The sequence below is a fragment of the Dermochelys coriacea genome, chromosome 18 (assembly GCF_009764565.3).
Source record: "Dermochelys coriacea isolate rDerCor1 chromosome 18, rDerCor1.pri.v4, whole genome shotgun sequence".
NCBI lineage: Eukaryota > Metazoa > Chordata > Testudines > Dermochelyidae > Dermochelys > Dermochelys coriacea.
This window is the reverse complement of record NC_050085.1, coordinates 20,633,582-20,655,036: the sequence shown is the minus strand read 5'-3', so window position 1 is coordinate 20,655,036 and position 21,455 is coordinate 20,633,582. Positions and strand designations below refer to the sequence as shown.

Sequence of the window (21,455 nt, the reverse complement as noted above, 5' to 3'; positions counted from 1 at the left end):
CTAGAAAAGTTGTACTCCTTAACTCAGATTTTCAGGTTACAAAACTCCAAAAACAAACCAAAGGGAAACACAGCTTTCTGGTTCTCCCTCCACGGGAAGCCATTGTATTTATTAGCAAGCACCAGGCCTTTGATGGGTGCAAATATAAATATCTAATTAGTAGCAGTGTATCTGGCTCTTGGCATGACACACATGCATGTATTCAAAATATCAATATGTTGGAAAGACAAAGCAGGGATCCACAACACAGAGAAAACAGATACAATTCAGTATGCAGTAGGGTAACTGCAAAACAATAGCTAAACTTCAAAAACGAACATGACCTGCACGTTTATAATGAGCTATCACATTATGTTATTGGGTAGGCTAAGGATATACTGTCTATTCACTTCATACTCCCTAATTAGCAAGCATCTAACTGAATCTGTTTGGAATCCCAAGACATGCAGCATATATGGATGTCCTTACAGGAGCTCCCATAGGATGGTGACTAGATCTTACTCCTTCTTTCTGCAGCAGTGAATGGCAAGGGCCTATGCCAGAAGGCCTAGCATGCAGCCAGAGAATTAAAACACAAGAGCTATTTTGATAGCGACACGTGGGCCGGGGGGGTCACAATTGTTGGCTTTTAAAGAGTACATGGAAAATCAGAGTTACTTAAGAAGCATCCCAATAAACTGTGCAACTAAGAAAAGGCAGAGAAATGAAAATAAATAGGAAGGTCTGGGGGTTGTTGAGCTTTTTTATTTTAAAAAAAAAATTTAAATAAGCCCAGGAAATAGATTTGTAAAGAGCTCAAAGCATCATTTCTGTGGGATTAGAAATGACACATAGTACATGAATCACCTCAGTGTTACCCCAGTTCAATAGCAGTATAACCCTATTGAAACCAGGGGAGTTACACTGGCACAAAACCCAGCTAACATCCTGGTGACTCAGAACCATTGTCTGTGCGGGTTTAATGGACTGTTTGAAGTGTGTTTAGTGACCTCCGCTCATTTCTCAATGGGTGGGCCATACCACATAAGCCACAACCACAGCTGCCCCCTTTTCAGGCAGACTAAGCAGAGAAAGATTGCATTAGCCTGGAAAACTTCTCTTATCCCGAGAGTGGGACCGTCCAACCCAGAGCTGTCATGAGTGCATGTAGGGGAAGCTTGCACGCTCCGTACTTATCTCCTGTTCATACCCAGAGGGCTTAGGGAACCTCACCTATGCATTAAAACACACAAAAGTTGTGTTTTTAAAGGAAAATGAGTGTGACCTATGTATGAAACCAATAAACCAAAGTGTTTAGAGATTCTCTCTAATGCTATGAGGAATATATAATAACAGGATACTTTAGCTTCAGGCCCAAGCAAGTTCAGAATGATATTGATTTGACTGACCAGACTAAATACATATTCCTTTCAAAATTACAGCCTGTTAATTCCCCAGATGATCCAACAGCATCTTGATAAGCTTTTACCTCAGAGTCTCACTGTCCCTTGTAGCTGACAAAATATTATGATGTTGCTCTTTCCCCAGGGATTTGGGCAGCAGGAAGATGAATGACAATAAAGCAGGGCTGAGCTATGGAGGCAGAACGGTCCACTGGCGGGGGCCTGCCTGAGCTCTAAAAGGACCTGAGTGTTACTCCTGCTACTAGTGCATGATCTTCAACAGATTCCCTTATTAGGGGACAGGGCAAATTCTAACAGCTGCCCTCTAATTCAACCAGAAGTTATGGGGCTTGCTGCCCCTCCCACCAACTTTCTTTCCCCTGACTCTGGTGTTGAATCCCTCCATTCCTGACTTCTTTGCTTCTCTATCCCACTAATCCTCAACCCTGGCTCACTCCCAGGATCCACTTCCCCTGCTTCTACTCCGGGCTGTTGAGCATCTCCATAGCCCTAATCATTCTTGTTGCCCTTTTCTGAACCTTTTCCAGTTCCAATATATCTTTTTTGAGCTGGGGAGACCACATCTGCATGCAGCGTTCAAGATGTGGCCGTACCATGGATTTATATAGAGGCAATATTATAGTTTCTGTCTTATTATCTATCCCTTTCTTAATGATTCCCAACATTTCCAGCTCAAATATAGACATGCATGCTACCTTTCAGTGAGCTAGCGAGCTAACAGGTTTCAGAGTAGCAGCTGTTTTAGTCTGTATCCGCAAAAAAGAAAAGGAGGACTTGTGGCACCTTAGAGACTAACACATTTATTTGAGCATAAGCTTTCATGAGCTACAGCTCACTTCATCGGAAGCTCACGAAAGCTTATGCTCAAATAAATGTGTTAGTCTCTAAGGTGCCACAAGTACTCCTTTTCTTTTCCAGAAAGCTAAATATCAGTGAAGCCACGGTATCACAGGCAGCAGGATAGGCTAGCTGCTGCCAAGTGCAATCCCATCAATGACCTCGCAGTGCATACTCTGGCAGCTAGTCCGTCCCGCCAGCTGCAGCCATGCTGCAATTCTTAGCATGCTAACTCCATCAAGGCTAGAACACATGCATCTACTCCACATTACATCTCCAGCTCCAGTGTAGATGCACCCTCAGATTATCAACTCTTTGGAGCAGGCACCTTGTCTTCCTCTGTATTTGTTCAGCACCAAGCCCATTTGAGGCAGTATAAATAAATAATCATCATAGTAACCGTGTGATAAAAGCCATACTATTGTTTCAGGGGGTTATTTTATTACATACCCCTTGTAACAAATACTATCAAATTTGCTGTCATTGCTCCAAAGCTGAGCAATGCAATATTCATTTTTCATCAAGAAGTTGAAAAGTAAAGTTGCCAGATTTAGTTTATCGGCATCCTTGATGCAGACAGTGATCGATGTGGCTGTATGTGGAACCTGTGTTTTCCCTATAGCCATAAATGAAAAATGAGTTATGTTTCTGACAGGATGCTCTGCCTTGCTCTTGAATTCACAGACTTTTTCACATGCTTATCGCCTGTCTAATCAATTTATGAACCAACTAGATTTTCTGCTGAATGATCAAGCTTTTTTTACATGACAAAATAAACAAATCAACATTTTAAAAGCTGGATACAAATCCAGTTAGCCCTTGGAAAGGTGACAGTTTGGGGTTTGTTTTTCATAAAAGAACAGGCTAGTGGAAGGAAGACTTTTGTAACTTCTGTGGACAACACACTTATAATCTATGCTCTAGGACACAATCCTGCATTGGCTCCTGTAGTGGGACTGGATGTTCTAAAAGGGCTGTTCTATCTCAATCACTGGTATCCCTGGGACCACTGGAATTTTCAGTGCTACTCACCCATTTCAAAGTAAGAAGCACTATTTGTATGGAACCTTCATAAATAAAAATATGATTATCGTACTAGCAACAATTGTGTAACACTTTCAACCTACAAGGCAGTTTACAAGCATTAAATAATTAATCCTCACAACCCCATGCAAAGTAGGTGACAGAAGTATTATTCCCCTTTTACAGATGGGGGAAATGGGCTACAGAAGCTCTGCCCCAAGCACCTAAGGAATCAGCATCAGAGCCCGGATTAACACTCAAGAATTCCTCATTCCAAGGCTTGAACTCAAACCACTAAAATATGCATGTTACTGTATTAAATACAATTGTTTCAGGGGCTCCCAGACCCCCATGGCCCCATGCCTCTCATTCATCTAGCCCAGGCGACCGACAATGGCCCATGGCCCTGATTCAGTAACTTACTTGAGCATGTGCCTAATTTTAAGCATGTGAACTGAACCACTGACTCCAGTGGGACTGCTCACATGCTTCAAGTTAGGCAGGTGCTTAAGTTAGTTGCTGAACCGAGGCCAAAAGGGTATTTCTACACAGCAAGAACTGTGTATAGGTTAGCCTGCCTGAGCTAGCTTGAATCCAGCTAATGCGGGTAACAACAGTGGTGAAGACAGCACAGCCCGGGCGGTACAAGACTGGCACAGACACTGGGCACGTATGTCTTTGCTGCTATTATTATCTGCACTATCTGGATTCAAGCTAGCTCCAGTAGGCTAACCCACAGCTCTTGCTGTGTAGACATACCCTAAGTCCACTGTGTAGTCGCTTTTTCACAATGGCCTTACACAATCATGTACACACTGAGGCTTAGATGGACACTGACATTAACTGGTCCTGATTCTGATCTGGGACAGGGTGCAAATCACTGAAGTCAGTGGAGATACTCCAGATTTACACTGCTGTAACTGAGCTCAGGCTCTGACCCTCTGATTTTAAAGTAGCAGGTACTTTTGCAAGCTAGCGCACAGTGCATCAACAATTCTGATCACCACCACAAGGAAATGAATGATGGACAAAAGGATGGTGGCAAAATAAGACCCAATGACAGCTGAGGAAGCGAGAGAGAAAGGAACCTCTACAAATGTTTACAGAACACAAAAGAAACAAGAAAAGCAAGAAAATTTAAAGTATCAGCATAAGAGACTAGAAGAAATGAAGGCATGATATCTGGTGCAAAAAGAAAGGAGACACACCACAGAGAGCTAGCCTGCCAGTCCAGCAACCTGCAGTGCAGTTGTTATTCGGTAATGTCAGTGGCACAAGCTCTGTTGCAAGCATTAGCTTCTTTGATCATTGCTTCCTGCAGCTGCTTATTACATGTCAGATGATTCTGTTCAATGCCTATGTGATCAGTGAGAACACAAGTCTCCACACTGCCTCGGTGTCCTCTCTGCTCAGAAGGCAACAGTCAAGGGGAGGGTGAAGGGGTGAGGGGAAGTTTGCCTTGTTCTTCTTAATGAATCTTCCATCTCACTGCACACTTGCTGCAATACCTGGTAATTTAGTCACTCATGAAAACCTACATCAGCAAAAAAAAGAGTCGAGTTGAATTGTAACTACATTATATTATTATTGTCATTGTAACTGCCACAGCTGGTGATGTCCAGGTCTCAGTGAGACACTATTCAATCTAGCAAATACTTAGCACTGAGAGTAGTGCTTAGTGAGTACTCCCGATGTGCTCAGTTACTCTCAGAAGTAAGCACTACACTTAGTAGTGTTTGCAGGGTTGGGCCTTAAAATACATGGGGCCTTGGTTTTCCTCTTACCTTCACCAGTGTAAATCAGAAGTAATTCCACTGAATTGAATGGAGTAACATGGGTTTAAAACCAGTTCAAGCGAGAGAAGACTCAGCCCCTACAACTTTGTCTACAGGAAGTCAAAGAAGTTTCCCTTTTAGATGAAACCAAACAGAAACTGTGTGTGAAAATGATGTAATTGAAGACTTTAGCAAACCTTCCAGACCAGGTCTCATGCCTTCAAAAATCCATGGCCTCTCAACTCCAGTTGCTGCATCTTCACGCAGGTCATTTTTTTCTTATTAAAGAGCCCTGCCTCATTTCCTGGGCACTTCTCTCATTAAAAGGACAAATCAATCATGTACCAGAGAAATTAGGCAGGCTTTTTGAGCTGGAACAAGCAAGGTTCAGTTTAGGTGCTGGAGAAGAGAGAGATTCTGACGTAGCCACTCCACTGGCTTCAAGCATGTCTGCCCTAGTGCAACAAGGCTATGGATACAAAGATATGGATACAAAACCAAGGGTAGAATATAATCATTACTATTATTATCTGTATTGTGGTAATACCTAGTCATAGATCAAGGCCCCATTGTGCTGGGTGCTGTATGTGACAAAGACAGTCTCTTCTGTACTTTTCTAGCAGAATAAACACGGTTCATTTACTCCGAGTAGAACGAGAGGCAGCAGGAACAGGGATACCCTACACAGTGCAATAGCTGAACTGTTTATTATTTATACAGTGCTATGGGTAAGTATGGGGCTTAACCACTTTGCCAGCATCCAGGCTTTCAAAATAAAAGTACACAGCTACAACAACCGATGTTGAGAACCCTGGAAACTCTCATGTCAGCCCATTCTGCTGTGCCAGGGAGGTCCTTGTCTGTCCCAGTTTCTGCTCTAGTGTCACTTTCATCCCTAAAAACACAAGATTCAATTAAAAAAAAAAACATCTTCGAAGGCTGCTGAAACTGCTGACTGTGGCTTGCTTCTGGAGGAGTTTTATAGCTCAGTTCTAAGTAACAGAAAATGAAAACAAGCTAAAAAGATGGAGAAAAACAAAAAACCTAAGATACTAAGAGCAATCCTGGGGGAATGGCTCTGACTCCTTCACATAGAGGTCCACAACATTTCTTTAAAAAGAAAAGGAGTACTTGTGGCACCTTAGAGACTAACACATTTATTAGAGCATAAGCTTTCGTGAGCTACAGCTCACTTTATCGGATGCACCGAAAGCTTATGCTCTAATAAATGTGTTAGTCTCTAAGGTGCCACAAGTACTCCTTTTCTTTTTGCGAATACAGACTAACACGGCTGCTACTATGAAACATTTCTTTAGTGTAAAGCACGTTTTCTTCTTTTTTTTTCCTTTTTGTGCAGAATAGAAATTCTTTTTGCCACGGCCATCTTATTACACACAGAGAAGAAGATCACAGCCTCATCTTGGCAGCATGCAGACTTTTGACTGAGGCAATAATGGTTACAGTAACAGTAGGGGTGAACTTCTGCAGGATAAAGGTGAATGTGAATCATCAGAGGCATTATTTTTTGTAAGGAGCATGTTTGTGGGCACAGATGCTGTCAAGTCTAATTGCTAGTCAGATATTAGATTGAGCTGCAATTTGTTAAAAAGAAAAGACTTTTGCAAGAAATATAGAACATTTCAAATAATTCTCTGCAAAGGGGAGTCCAGGGTCTCAACCTGGAAGACTGGAGATGAGGATGAGGGGTTTCTCCTTCCTCATTGAATAAACTGTAAAGCTTGAAATAAAGCAATCTCATTATTGCTTAATGAGACACAGATGCAGCCTGACCTCAGCTTCTTGTAGGCGTTCCTGTAGGAAAGGGTAGGCTGGCAGGCCACCATTCTTGGCCTTCCATTGCTTCACGTTTCTGTGCCTGACACTCCTTTACTTCTACCCCCCCCCATACATACATACACACACGCACACACACACCCCACGGGGACACATTTCACACACTGCACCGTGGGGACACATCACACCCCAGGGACACATCGCACACATTTCACCACAGGGACACACTGCACCATAGGGACACACTGCACACATTGCACCACAGGGACACACTGCACCACGGGGATACAATAGTTCTAGGCATTCACGCTGGTGTCACTGTGACTTTAATAGCCATCTGGCTCTTGATTTCAGAAAGTGAAGGCAGCAGTGAAGGCGCTGTGCTTCAGGGCTCACCCCTCGCACCATTGGCTTTGTCCATGCAACAGAAGCTGTGTTGTAATTGAGAGTTCTTCCCCCCAGAATACTCCAAATGCACCCATCTTACACCACTTTAACTCCATTGACTTCAACAGTTACTCCTAATTTACACTGATGTGAGAGGAGAATTAGGCCCCTTGACTGGGCTCTGGTGACAGACTTCACTGAACTAAGAGCAGGAGCCTAAAATATCCTCCCCATGTAGCCCCATATAGGCTTCCATCTCTATATCGCAAATCTATATCATACTACAATTTCTGATAGCCATAATGCAAGATGAGGCTATAGCTTTTCAGGTGTCACCTCTTACATTCCCTGGGGAAAAAAGGAATAGGGGACTCACTGGATTCTTGCAGACCAATGTGAAACTAGTACTGAGTCAATCCCAGGCCCCTCTAAAATACAAGTCCTGCTGAAGAACCCTTGGTCTGGTCTTCTGTACTTCACCATCACTATGAGATGCTTTCACAGATAACAGGGGAAACTCAGCTCTTGATGGGAACAGAACTTATCTTTGCAAAAGACCCAACAATACACACGGGAGCAACTTTGTCCCCACAATTGTTTGCACTTGCAAAAAATGAAGGTCCAGCTGGGAGCACCAGGGCATGTGTGATCTGAGAGATCAGTGCCATGTCCACATAACAGCTGGTTTGCAAAGCTTAGGGGCCTGGACCTTTTCAGGTCAGAGAAGGATGAAAACAGAGTATAATGAATTTAATCCTTTCCTCTTAAAAGCAGCTTGTGCTGCCTAGCCTCAAGGTAAAGCCCATAACAAATGTTTCCGTTCTGTTGCAACAAAACTAACAAAATTAATTTTGGCAGAGAATGTGTCACTTTGACTGGAACCCAGAATAAGTTTTGAATTTTTCATTTTATGGAACTTCACTGCTAAAGAGAAGTACAGAGCCTCTTATAAAGGAAGGAACAATAAGGCATATAAAGCATCTCCACATTCATTCATGAGAAAAACCTATTAAATGTCAACTGCTTGTAACAAAATGAGCTTATTCCTTTAGGAGATGCAGCTTTTTTCAAATCAAAAATTCCAACACGTGAAGTTCCAAGCGGAGAAAAAGTTTATTAAAAACACATGAGATTTAGCACAGGGTACGTGACACACTTGCTCTTCAGAGATTCACAATATGGCACCTCAACTGGTCAAGTGAAAGTGATTCCAAAGGGGCAAGGCAGGTGTCTGATCACACTGCTGAAGAAGCAGGAAATAATTATTCATTCATTTCCTGTTTGCTTCCATGGCATTAATCACTGCAGTTTCATTGGGTACTGAAGTGGATGCTCTAATCCATGTCAATTTAGCATTAATTAACACTCCATTATTTAAAGCCTTGTTTGAGGAAGAGGGGGCGGTGACATCATAACACAAGGTGGTGTGTCATTTTAGGGAATTAATTAAATGGGGCAAACATTACACCTGGAAAAGGTGACATTGCTAACACCTGAACACATGGTACACCAAGCCTTCTACAGCATGCAGGGTCAAGTCTAGGGGACTAAGTACAAAGCAAGGAGTTATGAGGTCTAGTCCAAGCTCTGCCACTTATCCTAAATAATAGACATTAAAATAGCAAAACATACAGGTCTGACTAGTTGCTCTTAACCTACCCAGACACATCTTGCTTCCTGAATGGTGATCAACTAGTCCTTGTAACTTTTGAGCATCACAATTTCTAATATAGTTACTCAGCTAACCTGCCATTTACATCTCTTATTTATAGAGCTATAAACCAATGCTCGAGAGTTTAGCAAAACAAATATTTCTTCAGCAGCAGTAAGTTTTAAGCAGCACATTGCTATGACAAAGCGGCCTTTAGATGGGAGTGAATGATTGCCAAGAGGTTGTGGTTAAATTCCATAAAAGCGTGTTTTTATTTGAGTACCATAAAAAGACAAGGAAGTGGCTGGGACCCACGTCTTGGATTTTATCCCATTAAGGCTTTATACATTCCACTTCTTATTCACGGCCTAGAACTGCCCAGTCTGGGAGTTGCGCCACTGACTTCAACGTGTACGATCAAACCCTCCATTCCCCTCATAGTACTTAGTGTCTCAAACATACTCAGCCCTCCACTCTCTCACACACACACACACACACCTACACAACCCCCCTTCCATCCTCTCTCGCTCAGTCCGTACACTCCCTCTGTCACACACACACAGCTACATCTGCACAAGCTCCCTTGTGCATTCGTTTCTGCCTCACTGGGGCACACTCACATATGTTCACTCGCTCCTTCAGCTCACAAACACAGGCTCACACACACCGTGCCAGCACAAACCTTATTCCTTTGGCAAGAGATTCTTTACTACTGACAGACAGGACCAGATTCTGAGCTTTTTAAATCGGTTTTTACAGAGCCATTACTCAGGCAAAACTCCCTTGGAGTTCAATTGGGATTTCACTAGATTAAAGGCTGAGAAAAATTCCAGTGTTTGGCCCTGCTTCCCAGCTTTGACACATACATTACACTTACAGCATTTTGTACTGTGGGCAGTTAAAAACATGCCCAGAGGTAAATTCAGTCCATACTTCTTGTCTGCCTGTGCATCTCACTTCTCTTGCTGGATGTGTACAGATCCTCCTTCTTCATTACAGAAATACAGAAACATTTTGTGATACTCGCAGGCAAGGGCTCCGAACAAGAGGAAACACTAAGAAATGGCATTTATATCCTAAAGCAGCAAGCACAAATTCACATGCTGTATCATGTGAAAAGAGCACTGTATTTATAATTGTTGGTGGTATTACTTATCAGAATTTATTAAGTACCAGTAGCTATTATAAGAAAGAATACAATGCACTTGCCAATGCAATAACATTTCCATTAAATTACAGCTTGTGAGAAAGATCTTCAGAGCATGGGTTTGTTTTTTTTTAAATCACATTTTATTTGACTTGAAATATAATTCCTCCCTTTATTTATAAATCACAATTCTTCAGAGATGGCATTTTTCAGACTAAAATTGAAAATGAACATTTCTATGAACAGTATCAAATGCTTTATGCCCAGAGAGAGTCGGGGTGGGTTTTTTTTTACTTAAGTTTAATGTCTTCATGATAACTAGCAAAGAGGGGGTGGGTGCTGCATTGCTTAGAGAGATCAGCAAACGAACTCGGTAGCTTTTATCCTCTAACTTCAATTCAGTACAAGCCAGCCGCTATTGTCAATTATGAAAGAGGAAAGATGATCCAGGCATTAGGGGCATAATCTGGGACTTCAGAGACCAGAGTACAATTTCCTGCTGTTCTAATTTCCTGTGGGCCTTGAGCAAGTCATTTAGGCCCAGATCCTCAAAGATATTTAGGTATCTAACCTCCACTGATTTGAATGGAAGTTAGGAACCTAAATACCTTTGAGGATTAAGGCCTTGGTCTTTCTGTGCTCAATTCCCCATCTGTAAAATGGGGATCATAGTATTACCCTGCTTCATAGTGGTGTTGTGAGAATAAATACATTAGACTGCAAGGCACTTGGACACTGCAGCGATGGGAGCCAACTAAATACCTGAGATCAAAAGATGTTCAGGGGTCCACACAAAATGTCTGCTGGGTCCCCTGCAGTGTAGCTGCAGCCGTGTCGGTCCCAGGATATTAGAGAGACAAGGTGGGATAGGCAATATCTTTTACTGGACCAACTTCTGTGGGGTGAGAGGGACAAGCTTTCTGTGCAGCTTGAAAGCTGGTCTCTCTCCCCAGCAGAAGTTGGTCCAATAAAAGATATTGCCTATCCCCGGATCCCAACAGCACCAAAAACAGAATCAAATCTGGGAACCCAGCGGGCAGCATGAGCCGAGAGCCAAGGGCAGAAAGGGTGTACAGACTGCGCTCCATTCTGACCGCGACAGGGGGTTCTCCAGATACCATCAGAGGCACAGCAGGGTAGGGTGCATAGTCTTGCCTGTGCCCTGGTGACTCCACACCTTCCACCAGCTCTAGAATTCACAGGACAACTTAAAATGAAAAAATAATGGAACTGCCATGGGCAATGGAAGGAGAGGGAGTATCAGGGGCCAGATTCTGCTCTGATACACCAGAGTAAATCCAGAAGAATCAATGGAGTAGCTCCAATTTAAGCCCCTGTAGATGAGAGGATTTAGTACCTGGTGTTTAGACCCCTCCAGCAGCTGGCCTGACTAGGGTTAACTCCCTGAACAGCAGATCTCACCCAGGTATTTGCCCTCTCTTCATTGACTGTCAGAGAGCCCAGCCTGGGTGGGGAGGGCGGAGCTGGACTCAGCTGGAGTGGAATATGCTATCTGCAGAGGTTATAAGAGAAGCAAGCTCAGAAGCATTTCTCTGTGGTTATATACTGGGATGGGCGGGTGACCCTGTGCTGAGAAACAGTGTTGTCTTAATGCAACTGAATCCTGATCTCACAGGCTGTCTCTTCCCCTTCTCACCACTTGAGCGGTTGCAGGCAATGATAAGATTTGAGGTATCACTCTGGCAGAGGTCATTATCTCTATACTAGCTGGCTCTATTTCTTTTAAATGTCCCCACTGCCTGGGAACATGCTTATATCAGGCACAATTGTGCATCCCTCTCCAGCAAGCCTGGTTGCTCTCCCTCTTATTGTTGCTTGGCATCAGAAATGCTGCATCACTGAGCACTAATAGAAGGAAATGTTAAGGAAATTTATCTCCAACTCATCCTAATTCCCCTGCATTTGGGGTTCTCCGCTGATGTCTTTATCCCACCTTTGGACATCAGGAGACTGAAAGGGCTGGCTGGGCAAGGAACTTAAACTCCCTTTTGCCATATGGTGTCTGCTCCTTATTGTTACTCACACACTGAAACTAACTAGCATTTCCACTTCACCAAGTACCTAGCCTAAGCCAGCACCTGAGATCATTAAAATCCAAAGGGAAATCCTAGGCAAACCAACCACTATCTACTGATCCATCCAGTTAGCTCTGAAATGATCTCCTTGGAAAGGGGCCTTCCAGATAAAATATTAGTCTTCAAAACCTTGAAGGAAAGGTTTTTCCGTACTGCTTGATTCAGGTGACTTTCCAGACCTTCAGGTGCCACTGCTCAGCTGAACGTTAATGTGTATGACACACTGCAACAACAGATCATGATCTTTTTAGGTACCGAGGTTTCTCTTTAAATAATCTTTGAAAAAGAAGAATGGAAAGACTGAGGCTCTCCTGAAATTGCAGGATGTCTATTATTGGAGTATTAAGGGATGTTCCCAGGGTGTTCTCTGGAGACCAGGTTCCCTGGAGTTAGAAGGGGGAACAGCCAGAACATTGAGGCAGGGTAGCAGATGTCGGTGCTGGACCCAGCTGATTGCTGCTGGGGGTGGAACTGGGAGGTTTAATTTAGAAGTAAAACTAAGGAGTTGAGGGGAGATATAGGTCCATCTAGTCCTGTCTCTGACACTGGCCAGTACTGTATTCTTCAGAATAAGGGGCAAGAAACACTGCAGGAGGCAGATGTGGGATAATCTCTCCCTTGGAGGTCTCATACTAATCCCTAATAGTAGGCTGGTGTAAACCCTGAAGCATGAGGTGACAAGAGACCATGCAAGGAGTAATGGAAGAAGGAGTCTGTATGGAAGGCCCCAAAGTTTTGCTAGCAGGCCTCAAGACTTTATGCTCATAGGCCCTTTCCATCTTTACTCCTTGTTCGGTGCTCCACGGGAAGCTGATGAAGACCTCAAGCTCCTCATCAATATGTTTTGAGGGGGGAAAAAATTTCCTACTTTGTAGTTAGCAAGTTCAACCCTGTGAGCCATGTGAGCCCCTGTGCCCAAATACTATGGTGACTGGGCACCTTAGAAACACCCTGAGAGACAGATGAGATTAAATTAAATAGCATGATTCTTCACTGCTCAATATTCAATCCTATTTTATACGTTGATATACTCACTGATACCTGTCTTCCATGTCTTCTTCATTCCCAGTAATGTGGAACCTGCTAGGCCAGAGAATCTCTGAGCCAAGGAATTCCAAAGAGTAATCACCTTCAGGAGAAAGAAACCCAAAGAGACCTTCCTTTAAAGGGTACCATGCACCTTGCTGTTACATTGTGTGTGTTTCAGAAATGTCTGTATGCTTGCTTGTGTAACTGCAGCTAGCTCTGCTAATATAATTTGTGTTTTTTTCCATATCGCTCATTTTCAGTCGTTTACCTAGTAAACCTCATCAAAAAGGATCTGCTTCCTAATACTCTTGTGCACCTTAGAGAAACTGAGATGTTTATGTTGTTGGGTCAGAACTGAACTGCAAAGAGTCTGCTTGAAAACAGTTCATTCCTAGAGGACCTGTAATACTAAAACTACAAAGCCCTTTCCCTGTATTATTTAATTAAAATACTTCCCAGAATTATCAAATACATGCTGCAGGAAGAAGAATTTCTCTTATTTTCTAGTTAATGATCTATGTATCTATCTTAGGGTTTTACAGTGCCACCCATCACCATAGTGTCTGAGCACGTATCTCTTAACAGATATGTACTAACCAGCTTAAAGCCATTCCAAGACAATGGTCGGAGGCAGGTTTTAATGCAGAATTGACTCGTACAGATGCTGAGACCGGAGAAGAAAATGATAAAAGCTGGAAAGTTGCAGAGATTCAATGCCAGGCCAAATATTCAGTTCAGAAAGAATCTCCCTAAAACTAAAATTAATGTTGAAGATGAAGGTGAGTAAATCTCCCACAGTTAAGTTCGGGCAACAGAGATTGAGTTTAAACCTCTCAGCAGTCCAAATTCCCTCAACATCTTTCAGAGCGAAATTAAATTAAGTGCATCCCTATCATAAGAAATTATGTCGGTTGTAACCACCAAGCTCTATAGCAGAGGTCAAAATAAAATGAGTCAAAAGAAATATGCACTACTGTTCTGACTCTTTCTTCAAAGGAACAGTTGGATTCAGAGGTTTGTCTTATAGATATTTATAACTGTTAAATATCTATTGTTCTATTTCCAGGTGACTTTAGTGCAGTAGTCAGGTGCTCAGCACTTTCAGACAAATCAGACCTCGTTGGGCACCCAAAACCACTAGTCACTTTTGGAAATCTTGGCCATGATCTCTCTGTGCCTCACTGTCACCACCCATAAAATGGGAGATGTTCATCTCTGGGACTATTTAGCGTGCAGTATTGGATGTTTAGGCCAGGTCCCAGCTTTGGCAAGTCCAAAGGAAAAACAAGAAGAAGCCTTCCCCCTCCATTCCCTCCTCATTTTCACTAGGCTTCTTTGAGTGTCCCTTAGAGTGGTAGCACCCAAGAGGTGTTTGCCAAGCTGGGACTTGGGGATATTGAGGGGTCTGAATTCCACCAACTATCTTGGATTGTGGATCCATTCCCTGGGTTAGTCCTAGGCAATACGGTTTGTTCTGTGGAGGAGGAGGAGGTAGAAGGGATTCTTCCTACAGTATCCAAACAGGACTGGTCTTGAGTTACTGTAAACCATTTATCATCACTCCTAACTAATTACAGTAATGCTTTCCTCCATTCTGTATGGTATCTGCACACTAGAACCGTGTCTTCCATTCTTCCAGGCTGTGCATATTTAATTCCCTTAATCTTTCCTCCTAGTCAGTCTCCTCTTAGCTACATTTAAAGATGTAAGCATATTTTCATAATGAATCTCAGACATGCCCAGAGCGGCCACATATACCCTATAAAGCTGCTGAGTGAGGCAGCTCGGCTCATGTCTCTCCACTGCTTGTATACACACATAAACAGCACCGGGTAACAATGAGGCCTCTTGGGCCAGACTTCAAAAGGAAAAATTGAGATCAGACATACAGTCGGCTTTCAGAGCTAATCTTCACAGCAGTTTAGACGCTGCTTGCATGTTATCCTTTGAAGAAAATTTAGCAATGACTTATTTTAAACATATGACTGTTATATAAGGCAAACTGAAGCAGTACTGTACGAAACCCCAGAGCAGATGGGCAGCCAGTTGATCATTCTAACATTGCATTTATCCATACAACAATCCAAGGTATCATTTTTATGGATACGGATGAGCTACGGTGCACTCTTCCAAAAGACAGCATGGGGAAATCTAGGAATCAGTGGGTCACTGTGTAAGCGAATGCTGGACTGGCAAGTAGCTTTCCTAGGGCCAGCAGAGGCATTTTAGGACAGCACTCAGGCATGTCTAATGCAGAAATTTTTGCTGTTCCATGGTTCAAGCATAGCAGAGAAATGCAAGCTGGACCCCACCCTGGAGAACACGAGGTACAATCTCTACGAAGCTCCTTGGTGAGCTCAGCCCAGGGACCAGGTGCTCCAGAATAAAAGCCTCCAAAGCATCTGCAGGCTGAGGTGCTTGCTCAGTGACTCAGCCAGCTTCCAGCTCTCACTCTGTTGAATACACACAATAAAAGGCAATAATGTGATGATTCCAATATTATTACAACAATTATTCATACCACCGGGAAGAGGGGTGTTCATATCAGCATATCTCCCTTTTTCTCATCTGTGAAATTGCTGCCTGTTACAAGGGATGAACTGCTGCATAAAAGTGCAGTTTATTCAAGTATTATTGTAGCTGATAACTATCATAGTCGCTGACACTAGATGAATTTCTGTGGCAATCAATTCATCCAGCAACAGCTTGCTGGGACTCAGACATGGCATGGATTTACTAGACATGAAAACCTCTTTAGTGAAAACCATTAACTCCCACTATTTGGTATTCACACTAGCACTGAGAATGCAAGGTTCACATCTTTGATGGCTCGCTGAATCTGTGTGAACTTGATGAGAGAAATGCACATTAACTTTTTGTTTTAGCACTAACTATAAGGCCATTAAAGTTATCTCAATGCAAATATGCCAGGTTATATGCTTAGTGACTTGTTTTACATAACCAAAGGGAAACTGCAAACAACATGTTTATTTATACCATCAATAGGTTTTGATCTGAAAATGCTGTAAAGACTATGCAATATTGTTTAAAATATCCAATTTCCACCTAAAGAAGGAATGTTCACAGCTACAGCTAAAAGAAAGAAGAGCTAATATGTGAAACTCCCAATTTTGTTGGGTTTATACATATATAGCTGCAGTTCAATTTACCACAGGACAATCACATTTCTGGACATGGCACTAATAACTCCTGTACCTGAGTGGGATGGGATGGATCAGGGTAGCTGCAGTGCTGGTCAGGATAACAACTATTAATGGAAGCTCTCAGTGGCTGGGGGGTAATCAGAAAATTGTTAAAAGAGATTGGGTCTCTTGAGGATCACTCACTGTCTCTGCCCAGAAGAATTTTGGAAGTGGAAAGTTCCCATTTAAAGAAATGAAGAAGCTAGAACTGAAGATAAACTGGAGTTAAGAGTCTAGGAGTTAGTCTTGTTCCTACTTGCTTTAGGACCACAACTGGTTTCCAAGCTGACAACTGCTGCTGCAGACCCTGCAGCTTTGCCCTTGGAGCAGGAGATATCAGTTTCATTGGGGGGACCAGAGAAACATCCCTCTCAGCCATGATGGCCTAGAGGGGGAGAAGGTGCTGGGGTGAACTGGGAGCTGGAAGGGTCTTTTGCTTTTTTTTGATGTTGCTTCCCTAGTGGCTCTTAAAGGAAAATGAGAAAAATTACAGGAGAAAGGTCAGAAATAAAGCCAGAATGTAATTAGAGTTGAAGCGGAAGCTGGCGAGAAAGGCTGCAGCAGCAGAAAAGGTTAGGAGTAAAGTTACTTGTTATCTCTTCTTAAAAATGAAACAGAGGCAGAGAGAGAGAGCTGATAAGGCCAAGCGGGGACTACAGTACCGAGGAGATGGAAATGTGTGTGGGACTCCAGAGGAATAACAAAGGAACCCCTAAAGTGATCAGGAGAGGGAAGTGATAGCCATGGCTTTCATGTTGATAGTTTAAGGCTTAAGCACTAAAGAGCAGAGGTCTCTGATGTTTCCATGAGTATTGTCTTCTACAAGTTCTACCCTGACACCACAACCCTGTCTACTTCACTGTTGCCTTCACCTTCCAGTCAATTCAAGTTGGGGGAAGCAATGAAAAATATCTTTCATACTTGAGCTAGCAGTAATTCCATAGGGTCATTGTGGACACAATTTTCATACCACAGACACATTAAAGACCTCATCCTTGCTACTAAACAGCATCTCCCTCACTGATTGATTGTGACAGTCTGAAGATGCTTTAAGGGCTGGGATGTTACAATAGGTGCAGGGAGATTGGCTGCATCCACTGCCCTCTTCCCACAAGTCCAAGATGCATGATACATTTATTGGGCACCTGGCTCTTGAATTAATCACGTGACTCTCACCACCCCAGATTTGGTGGGTGGCTATGTATATACACTAATCTCACAGTAAGAAGCTCAGGAAAAATAATATAAAGTATATAAAAATAAACAATAAAACCTCTCCATACTCCAGAGCTTAAGCAAGAGCTTGATTAAAAGTCAGTGGACAGTTCTCTCTTAGGGCCTGGTCCCAAACCCAGTGAAGTCAGTGGGAAAGTCCCCATTAGCATCAAAGGGCTTTGGATCAGGTGCTTAAGGTCTCTGCTATCCTAAACACAGCTCTCTCAAAATTCAGTTCACACTGCCTACTCTGTTGGCCTCTCCAGGCTCAAGGCTCACCACCAACCAAAAAAAAAAAAGCCCCCGACCCTAATGAGACCAGGTCTGTGCTGCAGACACACGGTGACTTAGTGATGGAAAAGACCTCGTCTCATGTTGTCAATGCCCCTGCTAGGTTAGGATTGTTTACTACTTTCATCTCAACCTGTCCATTTCAGCAGCCTCACATCCCTCCCCCCGCCCGCCCCCAGTTTTCAATTGCAGAGTGACAGCTGCGTAGCACAATTTTATAAGTAGTTTGTACTGGTGCTATACAGCAAAGCAAACCATCATGCAAAGGCAGTAATCTGGAATGAGCAGAGAAGTCTGTCCAGCAGACACTTGGACCCACAGCTCCCTACAGCAAGAGACTGGAAGAGGCTATATGACTGTCCCACCAGAAAAATAAAAACATACACATTAATAACATTCTTCCAAACAGCAGACACAGCTTATTTTTGTGACTTAAACTCTATTTTACCCATTCAACCAAAATCATAGTACAATCCTCTTTAATTTCACTTAGGTGTGTCTTGCTGGGAATCATGGAGCAACGTATTCTTCACTGGTCATTTTTTCTATGTTGCTCCTTTAAATTTAACCCCACTAAAACACAATGAAAACAAAGAAAAATCATGATTCTTTTAATTATTCAAACATCAGCAGAAAGAATCATGCTTTTGATTCCTATATGCAGCATCATAGTAAGAACAAGACTTCAGCCAGATGACTTCACAGTAGTAATAAATATGTGTTACATAACACTTAGATTCTGTTCCCCTTCAGTTGTAGTTCTTGATTAATCTACAACTTGCACACATCTGTCTGTCTGTCTACCTACCTACTTTCCTACCAGAAGTAATCACATGATACCCTTCACTGTACTAAAGAAACACCTGGAAGAATTGTGAGTTTTCTGATTACTGCTTCGGGAGTTCATAGAAAACAAGAGGCAGAAGGCAAAGCACTGAGAAAATTAGACACTAAATTTGATAGGTCACTGAATGAGCATTTCCATTTTGTCTGGAACAAAGACCAGCTAGGGTCTGTTTGAGTACTTCTCTGAAAGTAGACAAGCCATCTAGATTCACACTCAACTCAATACCTAACCTCAGCTTTAAAACTCTTTAAAAGGCCCATCATAGCTACTTCCAGCCCCGCACTTGGGAAAGCACAATCTGTGTGAAAAGGCCTTTCTTTAGTACAGTTCAGTGAAACAGATTTGCTAAATGTTAACCAATATGCTCATTGGAATGTTCACTGCAACACTCACCTTATGTCCTTCCATAGTGACAGGAAAACTCCTACATAATCCTACATCAGGTTGATACTATCTTGATGCAATAAACCAACTGATGTCTACTCTTACATAGAAACTTCCTGGAGTTTTTACAAGATTGGTATTTTACTTCTGCATTTTAAAGAGTGTACTATTAACCATACTCTCAGACTTATACATATATCAGTCTGAGAATAATGGTTAATGCACGCGCGCACACACACACAACCCCCAAAACAGACGATTGAGTCACACAGCTTTGCAATGAATCTTGATCATCATTCACTGTGTTTGGAAAGATTTTAGTGGAGGAGGGAGTTTGCTCATAAAATCTGGTTCCTTTTCCTTTCTTTCTCTGTCCAAAGCAAGAGTCTAGTGCATCCCAGTGGAGAGACATAAGAAAAACACATTTGCTTTCACAATTTTTCTCCATCACTCTACAGAGTATCAAAACGTTCAATCTCCAAGGAACACAAATACTTGCAGGCAGAAGTTAAGTCTTCAATACAGCTGGTACCACTTATCCTTAGCATGTCTGTCCTTCATCAGCACTTGTAATTTATATATGTGTGTGTAAATACTGCATAAATCCTTTTATCAGATTAATATCTGAATCCCAATGATTTATTTCAACCTATCACTTTAGAGGCAAGAGAAGCAATTGTTTTTTTCTTCCGTTCTTAAAAGATGATGAACAGGGAGATATTTACATGCTAGCATTATTTTATTATACAACTCTATTCATCCACTGTTTCCTTCTAGTTAAACAGACAAATACAAAAATATATCAAACAACGATGTCTGTGTATATGCTTCCATGTGTACGTACAGACTGTTGCATACACCTGTGTACAACCTATGCAGCATATGCACCTGTATATATATACACATGGTTATTTACAAACAGATAGTTATATAGACACGCATTAACCCAGTGCAGTTTTTCAGTCAGCATCACTGCAGCCATCAGCATGTTGATAAAACCTCTATGCAATGTTTTTATATATCTATGTATGTGCATACTTTTGTAAAGACATCCTCAATGTGCTTGGAGAAGGTATTTTCTTGGTGCGTGGACTGAGCCTATGTAGAACTGTATAATTACATGGATGCAGAGATGAATTTTGGATGATATTTGTTAGTCTCTAAGGTGCCACAAGTACTCCTTTTCTTTTTTAGATGAAATAGTGATTCCACACAGCATTGCATTTTCATACTCAATCACCCAATATAGGAATCTGGTCCTACCCAAGTTCCCAGGATGGGGCAAATCAGATCAACCCTTGGGCTGAAAAGTAACTACTGACCATGGTTGGCCGTGTCAGGTCTAATCTTCAACTAAACCGGTTTCTCGACAATGTATTGATTCACCAGAACTCTGCAAGAGAAACTGCCCGGCACTTGTCAGCCTGGCGAAAACTAAAGCGGAGGAAGCAAAAGCTCATTTCATCTTGTGCAATCCACGCCAACGGCGGGGGGGGGGGGGGTCTAAACAACGGGATCCCGGGAACCCGGCGACACAAACTCATGAGGATCCAAAACCAACCGGGGGGGGGGGGGGAAGTGCCCTCGCGCCTCTTACCTGATTGCTAAAAGCGGTTTCATCCACATTGTCACGTTTCAAAGGTTTTAGGATCAGATCTTCCTCTCCCCAGCCATTTGGGGCGCCCCGCGCTGACACCCCGGGCTCCAAAGCAGCTCTGCGTTGGGGGGCTGGCTCCTGCTCCTCTCGCTCGCAAGGCGGGCTACAGCGGGGCGTCCTCCAGGTCAGCTCGCGTCCCGCTCAGCGGCGGCTGGGGACCCGGACCGCCCCGCATCGGCTCCCCCGGGCAGCCCCCCCGGAATCGAAGCGGGGCCGGCGGAGCCGCAGCGCCGCGCACCCCCGGCGGCGGGGTGGGGGGGGGGGCAGAGGGCTCCTGCCCGGGGCGTCAGGTCGCTCTCCGAGGCGCTGCCGGAGCCCCGCGCTGCCCCCGCCAGGCACCCGCCAGCCCCATGTGCGCCCGAGCCGCGTCTCCGGCTGCCAGCCGGCCCACAGGCTCGCCAGCTGCCTAGCCCATGGGAGGCGGGCTCGCCGCGGAGGGCGGGAGGGGCTCAGCCCGGCCGCCGCCGATGCCTCGCTGCAGCCCGGCCGCTCTGCACCGCGCGCCTCCCGGGCAGCGGGTCCCCAGCCCGCGTGGGCCAGCCCCGGCTGACGTCACTCGCCCCCTCCCCCCCGCCGGAGGATGCTGCACCCCGTCAGCAGCGGGACCCCCTCCCGCCCCCACGGACACCCACCCGGCCTCGGGGGCGGGCCCGGCTCAGGCGGCGTTGGGGTCTGCGCCGCTCCGCCTCGGGGCTTGCGCGGGGGGGCGTGAGGAC

General features: G+C 43.7%; 1 protein-coding gene across 3 annotated transcripts in view; it reads right to left on the bottom strand.

Moving 5' to 3' along the window:
- AJAP1 (adherens junctions associated protein 1) overlaps positions 1 to 21,234 on the bottom strand; it is a 116,238-nt gene extending 95,004 nt beyond the window's left edge. For all 3 annotated transcript variants that reach the window (XM_043499976.1, XM_038377096.2, XM_043499975.1), the window contains exon 1: positions 20,680 to 21,234. In XM_043499976.1, the coding sequence (XP_043355911.1) occupies positions 20,680 to 20,708 (29 nt within the window). In that variant the 5' untranslated portion in view covers positions 20,709 to 21,234. The remainder of the gene's footprint in view (positions 1 to 20,679) is intronic.
- Between the last annotated feature and the right edge of the window lie 221 nt (positions 21,235 to 21,455).